At 39.4% G+C, this 19,837-nt stretch overlaps 1 protein-coding gene across 2 annotated transcripts in view; it reads left to right on the forward strand.

Annotated features, from left to right (window-relative positions):
* Positions 1–336: 336 nt before the first annotated feature.
* Positions 337–19,837, forward strand: part of si:ch211-207d6.2 (sickle tail protein homolog) — a 53,055-nt gene continuing 33,554 nt past the window's right edge. Inside the window, exon 1 of one of the 2 annotated variants that reach the window (XM_043216932.1) lies at positions 337–940. In XM_043216932.1, coding sequence (XP_043072867.1) covers positions 760–940 — 181 coding nt within the window. In that variant the 5' untranslated portion in view covers positions 337–759. Of the gene's footprint in view, positions 941–12,399; positions 12,523–19,837 lie in introns of those variants that run through there. The other variant, XM_043216938.1, reaches the window with a different exon arrangement.

The following is a 19,837-nucleotide window of genomic DNA, read 5'->3' on the forward strand; positions in this document are numbered from 1 at the left end:
AGATACTGTGGTTTACCTGTGCTCTGATCATTACAGTGCAGTACAACATGCCTTCACTATATAAGGGATAAGGTGGGGAGGGAGGTTACAAGAGCTCTTAGCCTATCACAACCATGCACATGGGAGTAAATCTCTCTCCTCTCTATCCCTTCTCTCTCTCTCTCTCTCTTTCTCACTGCCCGAGTGTGACTTAGCTGTGGCTCTGGTCTGCATGCATAGCAGTAGGAAGCCAACTGACACACAGTGATCATCTCTGCTGCCTCCCTGGTTAAATCTGCATGGCGACTTAACACAGAGATTACATCTGCATTAAGAGCACTGTGTTTCACCAGCAATTACACAAGTAGATTAGACGCCTGATGCTTGCCTGGTGCTGGATTATTAGAAGGATCATTTCTCCAAAGCGGGAGAAGTGATTAGACATCAGCATGCTGTGCGTTTCTGCATAGCGAGAGTTTAACAACCTCAGCTCTTTCAATGATTCAGTTCTTCAAGCGTTCAGTTGTGTCTTCACTGTGGTGCCTCAAGCTGAGCAGATGGTTTTCTCCAAGGAATCAACTACTTCATGTGGTTTCACTCTCCATCTCACTCTCGTCATGAGCAAGAATGAATATTAACAGAGAAGGACAGCGAATCAATTAGGTGGATGTCAGGTTACCTGCAGAGTTTGGACAGGTGAAGGTGTGTGAAGCTTCAGAAAGAAGGAAGAACTTTGGAAATTAGATCTCTTACCAGCGTGCTTCTGGAGAATCTGGAGAGATGTCCAAACCTTCACGTCTGGTCAAACCTTCCAAGCAGTCCCGAAAGCAACCTCCAGGGAGTCGCTCGCACATGCTGGTCGTCGGGGAGAGGTTGATGAGGGCTGGCAGTGAGGGCAACCTGGTGAGAACCAGACCACCCCAGAAGCCTTCTGACACAAATCTAATGGGTTCCAATCCAGGTATTATGCTTCCTAAATCTGATTAGTGTTTTAGCATTATCTTGATTCTCTGATTAGATATTTGTGTTTCACACTACTACAAAATATTAGACATATGACCACGCACACACATACGGATATGCTCACGGTTCTGGCATGAGTTTAGATCCGCTCATCTGAGGAGCTATTGTACGGTATTCCTGACTGCAGCACATGAGTGCATGCGCTTCTATAGTTTGTTTGGCTGATGCCTTTTCTATATAAGGGGATTAAGACAGGGGCTTGACCCTCACTGTTCACTCTGCTGATTAGTTACATTCCCTCCTCATCGTCAAATTATCTCACATCACTTGATCTCATTGGTGTTAATCAAACCAGCAACTCTCAGCTAGATTCATTAAGAGTTACACATGTGTTTAAGCAGTGACTGGATAGGTAGCTAAACACATGGTTGTATTTGTAATACTGATTTAAGCATAAAATGATTAGAAAAAAATGTATGAGACTTTATCAAGCGATGCTCTTTCTGTTTAATTAACTTTATAATCTCTAAAATGTTATATTTTAAGAAATGATTCATGCCATACTTGTGTGCTTTGTGTAATAGTTAAGGATTTGAAAAGAGAAGAGCAGTGATGCAGCTCTCTCGATTGATGTCAGCCGTTGACTTATAAGTTTTGACAGTGCGGTTAGGCAAAAGTTTTGAAGAACTGTCACCGCTCTAATTAGGTCAGTTTAGAAACCACATGGTAGCTAATGGGTACAGGGACTGAGGCTTCTCAAATCAATTAATATTTTATCAGACACCTTCCACAAAAGACTTTCTTGTGGTTCATTGCTGTAAACACACACATACTCACTGGTATTCCTATCATTATGGGGACATTCGTAAGGGTTTTTATAATATACAAATGTATAATGTATAATGTATCATGCATTTCTATACCCTTGGCCTAACACTAAACTTACCCCTCACACAAAACCTACTGCATTTTTAGATTTTAAAAACATCTATCATACTGTATTATTTATAAGCTTGTTTCCTTATCAAAAATATTTAAAAGAACGTTATCAAGCACTATATTCTTTGTAATACAAGATCCATAATGGTAACACAAATAGCAAACATGCTATGTAAAATCCAGTTCTAGTAGTAATACAATTATAAGCCATTTTGCTCGTTTTTACAGATTAGTAATAATTTACACAAACACAAAGCAAGCTGGGTAATAGGTGGGGCTAATACCCTATAGAATTTTTTGACCCACCTGAACACACGTTTGCTATTATTTAAATAGCTATTGCTATATCAGTAGTGTTTACAATTTGGGGGTAAATAATATTTTAAAGTAATAATACTAATATTTTATTCAGCAAAGATGTATTAAATTAAGCGTTCTAGATTTAACGTGACAATTCTATTTGAAAGAAAAAATGTAATACTGTTCTTTTAAAATCAAAAAATGCTTTAAGATTTACACAAAAATAATAAGCAGCACAGCATTGACAATAATAAGAAATGTTTCTTGAGCACCAAACCACTGATGACTGAATGTCTTATTAAACCCCAATGTTCTGAACAGTAATATAATTTCTATTACTACATGCTTTCCAATGTGTTTTTGAGTATGTGTGATATATGTATGAGTATAGCACTTATTTATGTTATCGGTCTCCAGTGACTTTCAAATGCCAAAATAGTTTTCTTTCACTTCAATGATTTTTACTCACACTGCTTGGAGAGGTATGAGATTGAAGGCATAGCCTTAGAAGCACTGTCCCCTGCTGTCCCCCATTCCCTCGGTCAGGTCTATTAAAACCGAGATTTATCCCAGAGACAGCACCAATCTTGCCACGCCACTGCAGATCCAGTACATGACATTTCCACAGGCACAGAATCCAACACCGTGCGGACTCTTAGAGTTCTTTCTTCCCTCAGAGGCTCCAAATGTGCTGAAAGAGATTCCTCTGAAAAACCTGCAGCTCCAATTGCCTCCATGAACTGACACCTAATTGTAAAGCCTTTTTCTTGCGGCTATATGTGCGCTGAACTGCAGTTCTTGTTTATTAAGAATGCATTTTTTCCTATTCAGCTGAACTCCAAGATGCATTTTTAGCAAAAGGTGCACCTGAGATATCACACCTGTTTTTGCGAAAGCCTAAAGCTTTGTAATGAGCAAAAATAAATAAATAAATAAATAAATAAATAAAATAATAAATAAATAAATAAATAAATTGGGGTGTGGTCTATCCTTTTGTAACCAATCACTTTTACTGTAATAGTGCAACAGTTATTTTTTCCTTAAATAACTTTGTTTAACAATAGAGTTACCCAACAAAACATCAATATCCTTCAAAGACATTTGACTTTTTGACCAATTTTCAAATACTTTTTCAAAAACCTTCCTAATTTTTTCCCTAAATTCATTCTTTCATTCATTACTTCAAGCTTTTAATGGGATTCACCCTGTAGCTGTTTGGTTTGGTTATTGGCTTATAACTCTTAAAACTAATAGGTTTTAATATCCCGGGAAAAAATAATTGAAATTGAATTCTGGAACCAAGGCCACTGAGTGACTGCTTTTATACTCCGTTTGTGGTGGGATGTTGTTAACCTATAAAAAGTGAGACTTTTGTGACACTTTCATATTAGCATAGTTTTTCCAGTAAGTGGGTATTTTTATAGGTACGTATAGCTCAACCAGTTGTTACAGTTTGTAAAATAAGCAAATAATGTAAAATAAACACAATAACCAAACTGGTCCTCTCTCTTTCTCTTTTATCCTAGCAGATTGTTTCATTTAAAACAGTACTCTGTCTCAAATGTGTAGCATTTCATGTAAGGTCCATGTAAGTGTTCACAATTATGTTTTACCAATTCATCTTATATTTTTCACTTGCTTATATAAATTAGGGTGTCTTTGCTGTATTGTACATTTATCTTTTCAAATGACCTGAACTGAGATTTGTTTTATTCAAAACTGTTTTAATGGCAGCAGACTGCTCTGATTAAACAATTACCGTATTTGATTATAATATCCTTCTATATAAAATAGATAAAAACACTATTAAGTAATATCAGCGTAGTTAACTTGTTTGTAGCTGCTTCAAGCTTCAAGCTGCTGTAGCTTGAACTTGCGCTCGTGACCAAATAAGTAGTCTTTGAAATAGTGATTCTTTGATTTTATACTAGCTTAGCGAAAAGAATGAGAAATATGTTTGAAAAGGAAGTGACATTAATCATAATTAGGCTGCAGAGGTGCAGCGGGTGAGGAAATGCTTTGCTAGGTTGGCGATAATTTGGGCCTCTCTCTGCTAAATAGCGTGATTACATTCGCCTACTCTGCAGCTCTATGGGAAAAATCAAAAGTTCTCCAAAAAGCTTTTGGAACAGCAACTTGCTGTTTATGATACACTTAACACTTATCGCAAACCCTAAGAAAAACATGATGCTTTTTTAAAGCAACTCCCTCCCTTCACTTTTGCGACTTTTATCCTACATACAAAATGTGGTCAAGTTTAATCATCAAAGCTTAAAATTTCACTTGATCATCTTACTAAACTGCTTATTGTACACAGAAATTAAAGATGTCTTCATCTCGCTAGTGAACTTAACTTTAATGCTCTGCAGTTATATAACCTCCCTGCATCTGCCACTGAAGCACTAATGTAATGCAGGAATTAGCCAGATCTTCATGTGCCGTTACGTCAGCTTAATCAGCAGGAAGTGATATGGTTTGACATCAGTGTGATCTCACACAGGATGTGCGCCTGTCTCGTCCCATTCCTCTCTGCTGCCCTGTCCAACCTCGTTTTTGTCCCTGCCACCAGCTTAGCTCTATGGCAATCTCACAGCTTCGGACCAAACAGTTCGAAAAAAACATGCAGTACGCAGGGCGCAACAACCTAAAAAAAACAGTGTTGGAAATTACAGAGCTCATTTTTTTTTACCCAAGACTCAGTCCCATGTCCACATTAACATTCCTGTCATTCAGCGGCACGTTCTGCATGGAGGAACCGCAGAAAACTGGTTAATATACTGGCCACTTCTGTGCAATTTTCTGATAATGATTTGGAGTTTAAAGCTGCTGTGAGCATGCGTTCAGTCTAATCTCCAATCAAGTCCGGTTTGTCCGGTTATGTAGTAGCTTAGCCCAGGAATATCAGTGCTCACTGTTGTCAGAGCCACACTACTTCAAAACCAGAGCGGGCCAAGATATACACCACAGGCTGCTTAGCTTGGCCTCTTCAGACGGAGTTATTAAAGATACACATCCCTCCCCCCCACAACGAAAACTGCCTATAATGAGACTTAGAGGTGACTGGAGGGAGAAGACGGCAATAGCTCTTACTCAGGTTGTGCTATCCTTCTTCTTAGAGAATTTATTTCCTACTCATTATAGTCAGGAAAGTCTATTCATTAATGACCATTTGGCAGCTGGAGTTTATCTGTTTAAAATAATAATTCTGTTGAGCTGTTTGTGTTTTATTTTCAGTTAGTCAAGCCACTGAATTATCACATTTTATTAGGATTCTGTTTAAAGCCTGAGTAAAGTCAATCTGGGACATTCAGTCATTCACGATGTTAAAGGCTGAAGTGTTGTAACCGGCAGGAGTGGTGTGTAGTATTAAATGAGAGTGTGTCCTGAGGTTATCCAATACCATAGGTGGAGGTCATGCATTATTTAAAAAATAGCATGATTCGGTTTTTCTTTCTCCATAGCGTATGTTTTTTTTTTTTTTTTTTTTTTGCTCTGCGCACATATAGAGACACGAAAGGAGATACTTTCTCAAAGTATGATTTTGTGGTTTCCTGGCTAGCACCAGATAGCTGGTTTTACTATTTTTAGGGTATTTTCAGGGAGTTACAGTCATGCCAATTTAGCAAAAGTTACAGTGAAAGTACCTACAAAGTTTAAATATGTGACAGGGGACCCAGCATAAGCAGACATGACAAGCATACTAAATGCAAAATTAACATAGCATTTCAAAACTAGCTCTTTCCTGGAAGGTTAAAACTTATGAAAATATTTGAAAAATGTTGTTAAAAAAGGCCTTAATGATGACAAATTGTCACACTCTGGACTTTTGTTATTGTTTTTGTCTCGAGCCACGTGTTGTCTGTGCCCTGCCTTCCCATTGTGTTTAATTGTCTTCAGCCGTGTCTTGTTAATTTAGTTCATTTCCTTGTGTATATAAACCCTGTGTTCTGTGTTCACGGTTGTCGGATTATCAAAGTTACTAAGTTTCAACGTTACTATGTTTCTCTGTTTTGTTCCCGAGCTCTTTTTCGTGGTTTTTGTTTTGGCTTTTGTATATTTATTTTGCTAAAAAAAGAATTAAATCTGTTTAAGTTTTTTGTACTTTCGAGTCTCGAGTCTTTCCCGCGAAAACGTGACAGGATAATCCGACCATAAAAGTAAAGCGGCGTTTTTTCCCCTTTTTGTTTTTGGGTTTGTTTTTCATGGATTCCCCCTACAACGACCAAATTTCCTCATCCTCCTGCTGGAGCAGGAGGATCGCTCTCTCGAGGGCTATACTAAGGACTTCCTCGCCCTCGCGAACTACTCGCGCTTCCCGGACGGCTTTTTGTGCTCGATTCACTTCCGCGGACTGAACACCACCACACGAGCAAAGCTGTCCGGGGACGGCCCTCGAGAGAGCGTCGCCGCGTACATCGAGTGGGTGCTGGTGTCCTGCAACTCGCCGATAACGGTTGCGCTGGAGGACAACGACACCAGCCCCACTCCAGATCCAGAACCCAGCCCATCATCTCCCCGCGTCGCGGAGGCCAGGCCTGTGCCCACGGAGGGCGCAATCGCTGAGCCGGGGACGACCACGGAACCATCGCTGAGGAGAGCGACAGAGCCGTGGAGCGCCACCGGACCCGAGCCGATTGCGACAGACCAGGTGCGTGAGCGGGCATCAGAGCTTGCCGCGGTGGAGACGGCCGACAGCGAAAGCGCGGAGTGGAGCTCCGCCCACTGCACGTCGGCTGAGGATGAGCTGATCATCCACCTGGGGCTGCTGGATCTAAAAGAGGAACTGGATGATATGGACTTAGACTGGGCACCTCCCGTGTATCCTGAGTTGCTGGCCCCGCCCAGCCGTCCTGTTAGCCCGCTGGCCCCGCCCAGCCGTCCTGTTAGCCCGCTGGCCCCGCCCAGCCGTCCTGTTAGCCCGCTGGCCCCGCCCAGCCGTCCTGTTAGCCCGTTGGCCCCGCCCAGCCGTCCTGTTAGCCCGCTGGCCCCGCCCAGCCGTCCTGTTAGCATCCTAGAGACTGTTCCTGTGCGCTCCCCGAGTTCCAGTGCCCGCGCCCAGCGCTCCCGAGTTCCAGTGCCCGCGCCCGAGCGCTCCTCGAGTTCCAGTGCCGCGCGCCCAGCGCCTCCGAGTTCCAGTGCCCGCGCCCGAGCGCCCCGAGTTCCAGTGCCCGCGCCCCAGCGCTCCCCGAGTTCCAGTGCCCGCGCCCGAGCGCCCCGAGTTCCAGTGCCCGCGCCCAGCGCCCCGAGTTCCAGTGCCCGCGCTCGTGGCTTCCAGTTTTCCCACCCTCCCACCCTAGTCACACCATGACGATGGATCCCAGCAGCCCCTGCGCTCATCCTCAGCTCTCCATCACGAGCTCACCACGGGTCTGCCGGTCCCCATCGCCGCCGAGGGTGGACGATCCTCGCCTCACCGTCCCGCCTCCGAGTCCCGGACTCCTCCTCGCCTCGTGAGACCCGTCGGCTCCCCTGGGCTTCTAGCTCCCTCCTCTCCACCGTGGTCCGTCAGTCCACCAGCTCCACCAGGCTCCATCGTCCCTCCGGCTCCGCCTTGGTCTGTCGTCGACCATCCGCCGCCTCGGGATTCTCTCCTCCGGCCGCCTCGTCCCTCCATCCCACCGGCTCTGTCAGGCTCCTCCTTCCCTCGGCTCCACCTCAGTCCTCAGTCGCTCTGGCTCCGCAGCGCCCTTCCTGTCCCCGTCTCGTGTCAGTCGCCGGCCGGCGGCGTCGCTCGACCTCCAGCGCCTCGACGTCACCTTGGCTCTTCGGCTCTCCGCCCGGCCTCAGTCTTCTGCACCACCTGCTCCGCCGTCGGTCGGACCCATGGAGTCGATGGCCGCTCCTCCTCCATGGCTCCTCCTCCTTCGGCGCCACCATGGACCATCATGGCTGGGCTCTGGATCTCCTCCTGCCCGGACTCCTCCTGTGTCCTCCTGGCTCCTCCCTCCTTCTGTGCCCCCCTGGACTCCTGTCTGCTTGCCCCCTCCTGGGGGTCGTCCTCCACCGGAACCTCCTCCCAAGATCCGGTATTCCCAGTTCCGAGTTGTTGTTGTTTTTTGTTTGTTGTTACTTTGGGTGCGAGGACGCACCTTCCGGGAGGGGGGCATTATGTCACACTCTGGACTTTTGTTATTGTTTTTGTCTCGAGCCACGTGTTGTCTGTGCCCTGCCTTCCCATTGTGTTTAATTGTCTTCAGCCGTGTCTTGTTAATTTAGTTCATTTCCTTGTGTATATAAACCCTGTGTTCTGTGTTCACGGTTGTCGGATTATCAAAGTTACTAAGTTTCAACGTTACTATGTTTCAACGTTACTCTGTTTTGTTCCCGAGCTCTTTTCGTGGTTTTTGTTTTGGCTTTTGTATATTTATTTTGCTAAAAGATAATTAAATCTGTTTAAGTTTTTGTACTTTTGAGTCTCGAGTCTTTCCATGAAACGTGACAACAAATAAACTATGCATACTGCACACCAGGTTATGAAGTATATTCATGAATGAATGTATATTTGTAGAAGTAAAAGGCTAAATGTATAATGTACTATGATTTAGTATTTTATGCAATTTCCAATTTTTCATTTATTATTTATTGTCTGTTTTTTTTTTTTTTTTTTTTGCAAGAGGAGATCCTATATGATGTTTATGTGAAAATAATAACAATTTATTACAAAAATATATATATATATATTTGATGCAATTTTAATCCAACTACAGAACTGTGTTGAATTAGAATATGATGAACTGGAGTTTTGGCAGTGACAAATTTCTTAAAGGTGCATAATGAGCCAAGAACAGACTAATGCACATATATTTTTATTACTACTGAGTGCTATGTCATAGCACAGTTTACTATGTGCATTCTCGTTTGAAAATGTACATTTTTTTAATAGCTGTTACTGCGCAGCACTGAACACAGAATACGTCATCTTTATGCTTGACTGAAACTGTCCTTTTGGATAACTCTAACAGATGCAGTCAAATCACGAAAGCATCTTGTAGCTGTCATACAAGGACAACACTAAACTTTCCAATGCTTCAGCTGCTGCCAAACAAGCCAGATCTAACCGATCAAAAGCCCCTGTCTTGAACGCGCCGCACTGTTTCTCTTTGGCTCGACTTCCGCTAATGTTTTGAGTGCTTTTTTATTTTCTCATGTAATTCTCGGTATCTTTGTAACCAACTGAATCGTAGACGTGAATTCCTCCTGTTTTAAAACAGGCCTTAAGGTGAATCCGCTGTATCATAATATACTTTATAATGGGCATTTTCAGTCAGGGATAAATTATGGATTTAGATTAGATTTGTCACTGGTTAATTAATAGACTGCCCGGAACGGCTGGTAATTTGGTGCACTGCCTGGTCCACAAGCCGCTAGCGATGATGTCAAGTTTTGCAACAGCATAAAAAAATGAGATTAGCATCCCCATTCCTTCTCTCTGAACCACCCCACCATGGCTCCCCGTCTCTGTGCCTGTCTTTGCCCATTGAGAAGCTCTAAATAGGAGCAAACAGCGGAGAAGAGATCCTTCTCAGGACCATAATGAAATTCTCCACCTCTCATCTGTGCTGTTTGCGACGTGCGCTGCACATGCTCACTGAGAGTGTAGTGAACCATTGCAGCATGGCAGTCCAGAGGACCCTGCTTCAGGGCACAAGTGAACTAGATCAATCAGCTTGGCTTTGTCAACCTAGGAGCCCTCCACCGCCACCGTTACATCTGTGTCTCTCCATGCACTGAGCTGCTCTTAGGTGTCACATCCTTTTGGCAGCCTTTTTGTTTTAAATCAAAACACCGACGGAGACAGTTCAAATACATCCTTTACGTCTTCTGCAAATCAATGAATGCATAGTTCAAAATAATTGAGATTTTTAATTGTTACAGTAAACAGTGCATTACAGTAAAAACAACAATATTGCGAAATATTATTATGCTAATGCATTTTAAATGTAATTTATTCTTGATGGCAAAGCTGAATTTACAGCGGTTATTACTCCCAGTCGAATGAACTCATTTTAACATGCGCATTTGCCGCTCAAGAAACAATTCTTATAATTGTCCATCTTAAAAACAGTTGCCTAATACTTTTGTGGAAACTGTGATAGACTACCATTTAAAAGGTTAGGGCATAAAATGTTTTTTTTACATAAAAATAATAAATTAATACTTTTATAAAGGCATGTTAAATTGATCAAACGTAAGTGCAAAGACATTTATAACGTTTAAAAACATTTCTATTTTACATAAATGTTGTTCTTAAGAATTTTCTATTCACCACCCTAATGAAAATCACATCAATTGTTCCCACGCTGATTACAACACCCATTATTAATAACTGAGCGGAGAGGATCATGTGCCACTAAAGACGGGAGTAATGACAGTAATGAAAATTCAAGAATTCAATTCAATAATTGAATACATTTTAAAATACATAGAAAAGAGGTCGTAAGGTATAACAATAACAAAAATACAGTTGTTGTTTTTTATCTTACTGACCCCAATCTTTTAGGCGAAAATTTCATTGTATTGTTGATTTGTTATTACCTGCTTTACCTAAGATTGCTTGCAATTTATTTCGACTATTTCAATGTATATAAAACAAAAGCACGCACTGACATTGTACACTGAGTGATGCTGACTTGCAGTCAATTCTTCTTATCCTACTAAAACACAAAGTGAAAGAGTTTGAGGAGAGTGTCTTGTATCCTAGAGACCTGGTGTATTTATACCCTCCTCATGGGTTAGCTTGTAAACAGAATACCATTAGTGAAGAGCTTAGAGGTGTAAACTTGGCTGCAGCAGTGCTTAAGTCTCTCATTGGTTGAATAAAGCTGACCTGCTCAGGGACTTTTATCTGTGTTGTTGGTGTCTGTCTAATGGTGCTGAAAGAGGAATGACTAAAAATATGATGTCCTCTGGGCAGCCCTTCATATAAACGTCAGTTTTGTCCATTGGACTGTATAGTTGGTCGTCTGTTATCACTTTGTTTTCAGTCTTTCTTTTAAATGTTAAAAGTGTCTGGAGAGAGTGGATTTTGACGCGAGAGGAAAGGTATAGGAATGGATATGAAAAAAAGCAGGTTTGAAAAAACATGAGCATTTTGTACACTTGAAAAAAAAAAAAAAAACTGTCCCTGGGTACCTTTTATGTATGTACCACATAAAAGGTACAAATGTGTTCCTGGTGTGCTGTGATAATATTTTACATATTTTTTTCTCACCATCAATTTATTTTTATGGTGAACTTATGAGAAAAAAAAAATATAATAAATACTGACCCAACATAAACATAAAAAAAAAAATATATATATATATGGGCTAAATAAAATATATAATTTTAATTTTAAAAAGTAATTTGTATTTTTAAAGTATATACTGTATCTTTTTTAAATATTAATTTAGAAATTAATTAAATTGTATAATGCAGACCGTATCATCACAAAAATAAATGACTAATTATTAACATAAAAAACATTTATTTTTAACTGCAATATGTTTAAAAAAATTTGTTTGCTGGGTTTTTGATCAAATAAATGTATGGGAGATTGTTTAACAGTACTATACAATAAAATAATGTGTTTAATAAATTATTTCATTATATAGTTTAGCCACTGTTGTTCTGGCTCGATGCCTGGTTGATTATTTTTTTCTCACTCTATCTGCGTATGAACAGGAGGAGAGGGTGGAAATTAGTTATTAAATCTTTTCCAATTCCTGCAAACAATGGGCATGTGTTGGAAACATTACATGAAAAACGATGAGGATTGGAATTTTTTTACCATCTTCTGAGAAACATTTTGCTCTCAGTTCATTAAGGAGGACATAGAGAGAGATGTAACAGAATCTGCCCTACTCATCTGAGCTTTGTTAAAAATGCTGTTGAAACCTCTGTTGTTGTCTGTTCGGGGTCACAGGTAGGGTTTGTTGCTGAAAAACTAAGCCCTTGCTGACAGAATGAGAGCTGTGCTTTGAAACGTGAAGGAAAGCTCTTTGTCTTAAAACTCAGATGCCGCAACCAGTGTCCAAACGCTCTGGAAGCATAAACACAAACACTTCTTCACTAAATGTCTATGACTTTTCCAGGCAGTAATCACTCTGTCACCCCAGTGCTTGCTGAAAGTATGCAAAGGTGAGGTTTCAGGAACAGGAGTGCCATTAGTCTTACAATAGACCCTCCTTTTTGCTGCATTTCCGACTCGCGCACACACTCTAACTTACATAAACTTCAGCTCAGTAGTGCAGAGAGTAGAGCAGTGGGCGAGACACTCGTATATTTAATAGAGGGAGGCAGTGTGAGCCTCAGACCGAACAGGATACACATGCAAACTGACTCGGAGGGCATTTAGAGCTGGTGAGTTTTTTGTAGGACTGAATTACCCCTATAAATGTCAAATCATTTATGGGCACACATTTTATAAACAGTGGTTTGGGATGCTTATGTTTTATGTTTGTGTTGCTTTAGAACTCCTTGCAGATATTGAACTTTGTCATTGAGATTTACGTTGCTTGTTTTAATAACAACTAGAACCAGATTGGGGTGTGTGGAAAATTAAAGTTCTGCAATTATATGGATGTTTTTGCAAAGCGTTTTGTCATTGAACCAATGTAACAGAGATATTTAAGACGTTTTGCAATACATCATTTTTACATGAACAGCATTTTGATGGCGAGTGCATTAGACTTTGTATTATATTTAGCAATCTACCTGGCATATGTATTTAAGGGTAAATCCTTATTTATGCAGCACCAGTGATTAAGTATGAACACGTCATGTTCAGGTTATTAATGTTCAGAAATTGGGCAGTTGTATCAGTCCAGTAGATTAATTTAATAGTATGACCGTGGAATGAAAAATTGCTCTGCCGGTTTATTTCTGAAAAGGTGTCAGCATAAAGCCAAAATTATTGATACTATTTAATCCAGTGTGAAGCAACTATTCATTCCTTAAAATTCAAGAAATGTTTTCTTGTTTATCTCCTCAGGAAATGTTTTAGTCATGCTTTATTTTGGCAAATCACATGTGTGTTTGTACGATTTAATAAGAGGAACAATGTTTCAGCTCCATCTGCTATGCTTTGAGAAGACTGACACTGGTGGATAATGAAAGTGAGAAATGTACAAAGGGGAGTGCTGCTCACCTCATTTGCAGTAAAGATGTTATTTTTGTCATATACTCTCACACATGCAGTCCAATGATCATTTCTTGAATAACAAAGCAGTAGCATCTATTTAATAAAAGGTTTAGTCCTTTAGTAAGATATATAATGTCTGATAACTTTAAAGACTATAAAAAAGCAACGGAACTACCATGTTCAAGACTCAGAAAGGTAGTAAGGAAACAGATTACATAGTTCTCTCTTGAACACATATCAAAGCCTGAAACAGAAGAGAAGAAATTGTTTAAGCTGCTATTTAATTTTTTTTGTGTGTGCAAAAAAAAAATTCTTGCAGTTTGATAAAATTAACTTTCTGGGTAATAGCTTTATAAAATTTACTTTCGGGGTCTTTCTATAAAAAGCAACTTAATTTGTGTTTCAAAGATGAATAAAGATCTTAAATTTTAAAAAAGTAAATAATTAATGAGGGTGAATAATTAATGAATTTTTATTTTAAAATATTCATTTTTGAGTGAACTATACCATTACAAGAGAGTACAAGGGATGACAATACCCTTACAATTATGATAGTTCACACAAAATTTTATATTTGCTGGAAATGTACTCATCCAAGATGTAGATGAGTTTGTAGATTTGGAGAAATTTTGCATTTCTTGCTCACCAATGGATCCTCTGCAGTGAAAGTGTGCCGTCTTATGGAGAGTCTAAACAGCTGATAAACATGACAATAATTCAAAAGTAATGCACTTACTTCAGCTGAACAATTTTAACTTCAAACCATCATTTCCTAGTTAAAATACGAGACATCTATCTAAACACATGCATGTCAATAAATTAGAATGTCGTGGAAAAAGTTCATTTGCTTCAGTAATTTAACATCAAATTAAATAATTAAATAAATTCAATGTACACAGACTGAAGTAGTTTAAGTCTTTGGTTCTTTTAATTGCGATCATTTTTGGCTCACTTTTAACAAAAGCCCACCAATTCACTCTCAACTAATTAGAATTAGACCAATAAAAAATGTACTACCTCAATTCAGAGTAGCATTAAGATGATCAGTTTGTGGCACTGCTGAGGTCGTATGGAAGCCCAGGTTTCATTGACTGTGGCCAGCTCATCTGCATTTTTTTGGTCTCTTGTTTTCTCATTTTCCTCTTGACATTACCTCATAGATTCTCTATGGGGTTCAGGTCTGGTGAGTTTGCTGGGCAGTGAAGCACACCAACACCATGTTCATTTAACCAACTTTTGGCAGTGTGGGCAGGTGGCAGATCCTGCTGGAAAATTAAATCAGCACCTTAAACAAGCAGGTCAGCAGAAGGAAGCTTAAAATGGTCCAGAATTTCTTGGGTGCAGTGATGTTGGTTTTCAAAAAACACAATGGACCAACACCAGCAGATGACATTACACCCCAAATCATCACAGACTGTGAAAACACTGGACCTTAAGTAACTTTATGAGCTTCTCCACCCTTTCTCCAGACTCTAGAACCTTGGCCTCCAAATGAAATACAAAACTTGCTCTCACCTGAACAGAGGACTTTGAACCACTGGGCAACAGTCCAGTTCTTCTTCTCCTTAGCTCAGGTAAGACGCCGCTGACATTATCTGTGGTTCAGGAGTGGCTGAGCAAGAGGAATACGACAGCTGTAGACAAATTCCTGTGTGTGGTGGCTCCTGATGCTTTGACACCAACCTCAGTCCATTCCTTGTGAAGTTCACTCAAATTCTTGAATCGATTTTGCTTTACAGTCCTCATAAGGCTGCGGTTCTTTCAGTTGGTTGTGCATCTTTTTCTTTCACACTTTTTCCTACCACTCAACTTTCTGTTAACATGCTTGGATACAGCACTCTGTGAACAGCCAGCTTCTTTGGCAATGAATGTTTGTGGTTTACCCTCCTTGTGAAGGGTGTCAAGGATTGTCTTCTGGACAACTGAAGATCAGCAGTCTTCCCTTGATTGTGTAGCCTAGTAAAGCAAAGTGAGAGACCTTTTTGAAGGCTCAGGAAAACTAGGTGTTTTGAGTTGATTAGTTGATTGGCTTGTCACCATATTCAAATTTTTTGAGACCGTGAATTGGTGGGTTTTTGTTAAATGTGAGCCAAAATCATCACAATTAATTGATTACTTCAGTCTGTTTCACAATTTCAGTTAAATTACTGAAATAAATTACATTTTCCACAATATTCTAATTCACTGAGATGCACCTGTAGGTTTTGAGGTTTGTTCCTGTGTTGCCACTTTAGCTACTTGTCACTAGATTTAGCTACTTCCCCACCCCTTTTGAGAATTTTTTTAGAGACAAATATAGCAACCTCTTGGACAACCTTATCTATGCCCACTGAACTATTCATCTGTATATAGATCAGTGAATTTGCCATTATAATGCCATCTAGTGACATTTAGCTACCATTTTTAGCTACTCTCCAATGAAAGCAGTTGGCAACACTGATTTGTTCTATTCAACTGTAGTGTTTGAACAGACTGGGAATGGCTCAGAATACTGTAAAAATCACAAAGTATGCTCTTCTGTGTCAGCAGCACCATACGTGGATATGCTGTTTACATTGTTTACACTTAGATCTGAATGTAAACAACATATCCATGTACACAAATATATTGTTTACGTATGTGATGCTTTCCAACATGGCACTATAGTAAATAAAGTTATTTTGGTTTTGGTTTTTTTGCATAGAAAAAGTATTTTCGTAGCTTCGGAAAATTACAGTTGACCCATTGATATCAAATAGACTTCTTACTACGATCTCGTTACTGCGTTTCTGTGCCTTGATCATGTAAAGATCCTTGCTGAAGAGTCAGAGAGCTCTCGGGATTAATTGAAAATATCGTAATTTGTCTTCTGAAGATAAAACGAATGTCTTACGAGTTTGGAACAACAAGAGTGTGAGTAATTAATGACAGAATTTTCATTTTAGCGTGAACTATCCCTTTAACTTATGGCCCTCTTGGGGTTGAAGCATAATACTGCAAGTTACTTGCAGAACAACATTGTTTTAGTAATGTGAGTGGGGCTGTGTTTGTGCTCTTCTGCGTGGATATTTTGAGGTTTAACTGTGTTTTAAAGATGACAATATTATCAGATCGAATGTCATATGTTAGAAGTCTCTCCACGGCCCCTTTCAGTATATATGAACAAATCCAATGGTTATAACTGGAACGTGGGTATTGCTCTCAGAAATAAGCAGACTAAATGCATGTTTGACTGTTTGAGGTCAAAAGCATACATGGATGAATAGTTCACACTACAATCTATGACATGCATTTATAAAACAAATAGGTTAAATGTTCCTTGCAGAGTCTAAAGTCAAAATCTCTTGAGTTGAATCAAATGAGATTTCAATATAAAAACAAAGTATAATGTTTCAAAATAAAAAAGGATGCCATTCCAAATACTCTGCATAGTAGATAGAAAATGAACCAGCAGTTACAGGTACATAAAAAATGGTATTAGTAATGAGTTGGCTATGCCAGAGTAACCCGCAGACAGTATCACAGTACTGAAATCAGGGTTCAGATATTTGTGATACATCAACAGAGATTTGAGTCCTAATGGAGTAGAATGCAGGGCTCTACTGTGGGCCAGCTAAATGGTCTATGAAATAGCACTGGTTGATGAGGCTTAATTGTTGTTGAGGTCTGCTGAAATGCTGATGGCCATGCGTCAGCCCAAATCTTTTGAGCCGAGGCATTTGTGTGAGTGGGCGCTGGATGGGTTGCATTCCACTGCTTTGCTGACTTAGGGATTTGTATTTGACGTGATTGTGCCAGCCCTGAGTTAGAGAGCAGGGACGGCACATTCAGTATTTCCAACAACAGGTGTGGGGTTTATGCAGAGACTGTGGGTGGGTGAAAGCATCAAAATGTGTTTGTGAAAGGCAACTGAAGTCATTTGAATTAGCTGTGTTGCATATGTGTTTGCATAGGTAGTATTTATTTAAAAGTACATTTTTTGTTTCTTTACATACGTGATTATGAGAAAATACGTCACAGTTTAGATTTGTACATGCTGAGAGAAAAAAACAGAGATTGAATCCTGCGTACTATAAAATGGCCTATAATAAACTGTGTATAGAACAATATTAATTTGTTTACATAATTTATGATGTTTACATTGCAATGCCATTACAAACATATATTATTGATGTAGAATTGTAATTTTGTGCATTGCATTTTTTAATTTTACTTAATACATTTGATTGTGGAAAAGACAATTAAACCGTATGGAGTATTTTGGATTAGTTTTCATTTTTTCTTACAAAATGACTTAATAATTCCTGGACCCTCAAATCAAACTCATTTATGTCTAAGATGGCCTGAGGGTCAGTTTTTGCAAAATTTTCATTTTGGGGTAAACAATTTTTTAAAGATTTGCTACTGCAAAACATATGTGGAGGACATCAATAGTACATTCTTGGGTATAGCTTAGCATCCTTAAACAAACAAAAAAAAGAGTTTATGCGCCATTAACTTAATGTTATCGATGGCGAACTCTATCGGTTCAGATGTAAACCAGCTTCTGAATAAGCAATGAAGTAAGGATCACCGAAACCCATGGCATTTATGCAGTGCATCACATGTGTAGACATTGCACTGGCCTGCTCACATTGCTTACACAGTGTGTGATGTACTCTAATGAGCTCTCTCTCTCTGTGTACATGTCCATTTGTATTCTGTCCTGCTCTAGAACCCTGGTTTAACTCAGCTGAAGTTCACATACCATTATTTACACTCCTTTGACAATCTAATGCAAGCTTGGCTCATGAATCATGCATGTCGGAGAACAAGACTGCGATTTGTTCTGAGCCTGCAAGAAACAAGATATAATTTTTTAAACATCACCTTCACTGTCTCTTCAGCGCAGTAGAAGTGCCGGTTAAACGATGAGCTTGCTGGAACGGTCTGAAGTCATCCATGTTGAGTTGCTGAAAATAATCGAGCATTTTCGCCTGCTGTCACTTATCCTGCTTACAAAAATTGGGTTGAAAAACCTTTTAATAATTAAAATAGTTGGTTTGTTCATGCATAGACGATAACTACGACTAAAAAGTCCAAAAAATAGCTATAAAGATAACAATAAAGAGGAACAATATCTAGCAGCCAATCAGAATCCACCCAGAGTAAAATTCTGATTCTCTCAGGAATTGTGTACTAAGACAGACGCAAAATTTACAGTGGCTATTTTCTAGGCTGTTATAACTAGGAACTATGCTCTCTTTTTGGTGTAATAATCAAGGAACTTTGCAATGGTTGCAGCAGGTGGAATGATATTGCTCAGCGCCTGAAATTGCTGGGGACTATTTTCAGGCACTGCTTGATATCATTGAAAGAGTCAAGTTTTAAATAGGAAAAATATAATTCTTTGGTTATTTTTAAGCTTGACGCTAATCAGATTTGATGATCTATGCTAACCTACCCCTAAACCAGCTAAATGAAGTCAAAAATTGTAAAACTCAATGAACTCTAGGGGACTTAAAATGAGCCTATTTTCAAAAACTGCTGTGTTCCTTTAAATTTCCTTTCAAACTCGTAAAATCAACGATAATTTTACAAAGCTACAAGAATATGTTTTGTGTACAAAGAAAACAGTTTATTCCAAAGTGTATTATTTAATATTAATAGATTTTGTGTATTCATAGATTTTTGGATGGGATGCAGATGTTAGCTTTGGCAGTACAGCAAAGAGAAAAGTATAGTGTTGCAGTCATACATCATAGTGCTTTAGTTTTACATGAGGAGAGTTGGTCTGGGTTTATTGTTAGTCTGTGTGAATTACAAGGGGGCAGGAAAAACAGTCAAGGACAAATGAATGGAAAAGTCTATACAAGGGGGATCTGGGCTGGGTGATATTTCCTGCCTGTGTTGATGCTGGTGTCCTGCTAAGTGTAGTGCAGGTTAATGGAAGATTCCTATGCTCTCCACTCATACAATAGCAAAAGGGGGGACTTTATTTATTGATTGATTTATTTGAAGAGACTAGGGTAACTCAACTATATTTTTCTATATTTGAGTCTACTCATACTCCACACACTAAATTTCTAGGCTCATATAAACATCCTTTGGTCTTGTTATAGTCAACTCTTTAATGATATTTTCCAATTATTGATGGAAAGCAGAAGTGAGCAGCCTGAAGTTGAGGTTTTTTTTTTTTTTTGGCTTGCTAAAAAGTTCTGCCTGTTTGAACAGTTTGGTTTAAATATGCTGTTGCTACAGTGAGAGACTGATACTCTTGGCTAATAAAGCACTGCGCAGGTTTCTATGGACACTGCCTACTTTAGACTGTGAGAAGGGCTACCAAAATAATTGCAAGGTCATGGAATACGTTTTACAAAGGAGATGCATTCTTCTCAAAGCTTAAAGACGGCCAAGAAAAACACTCACATTATAGACTTGCCATATTAATACTGTTTTTTGAGTCTGTGGCTCAGCGATAATGAATATTTGTTTAGCTCTGAATACAAATTTTCATGCTACAAATACAAATAATTTTAGTTTCAAACTTTTTTCATATTTGATTTTTCCAGGTTT

This window comes from Puntigrus tetrazona, chromosome 2, assembly GCF_018831695.1.
Source record: "Puntigrus tetrazona isolate hp1 chromosome 2, ASM1883169v1, whole genome shotgun sequence".
Taxonomy (NCBI): Eukaryota; Metazoa; Chordata; class Actinopteri; order Cypriniformes; family Cyprinidae; genus Puntigrus; species Puntigrus tetrazona.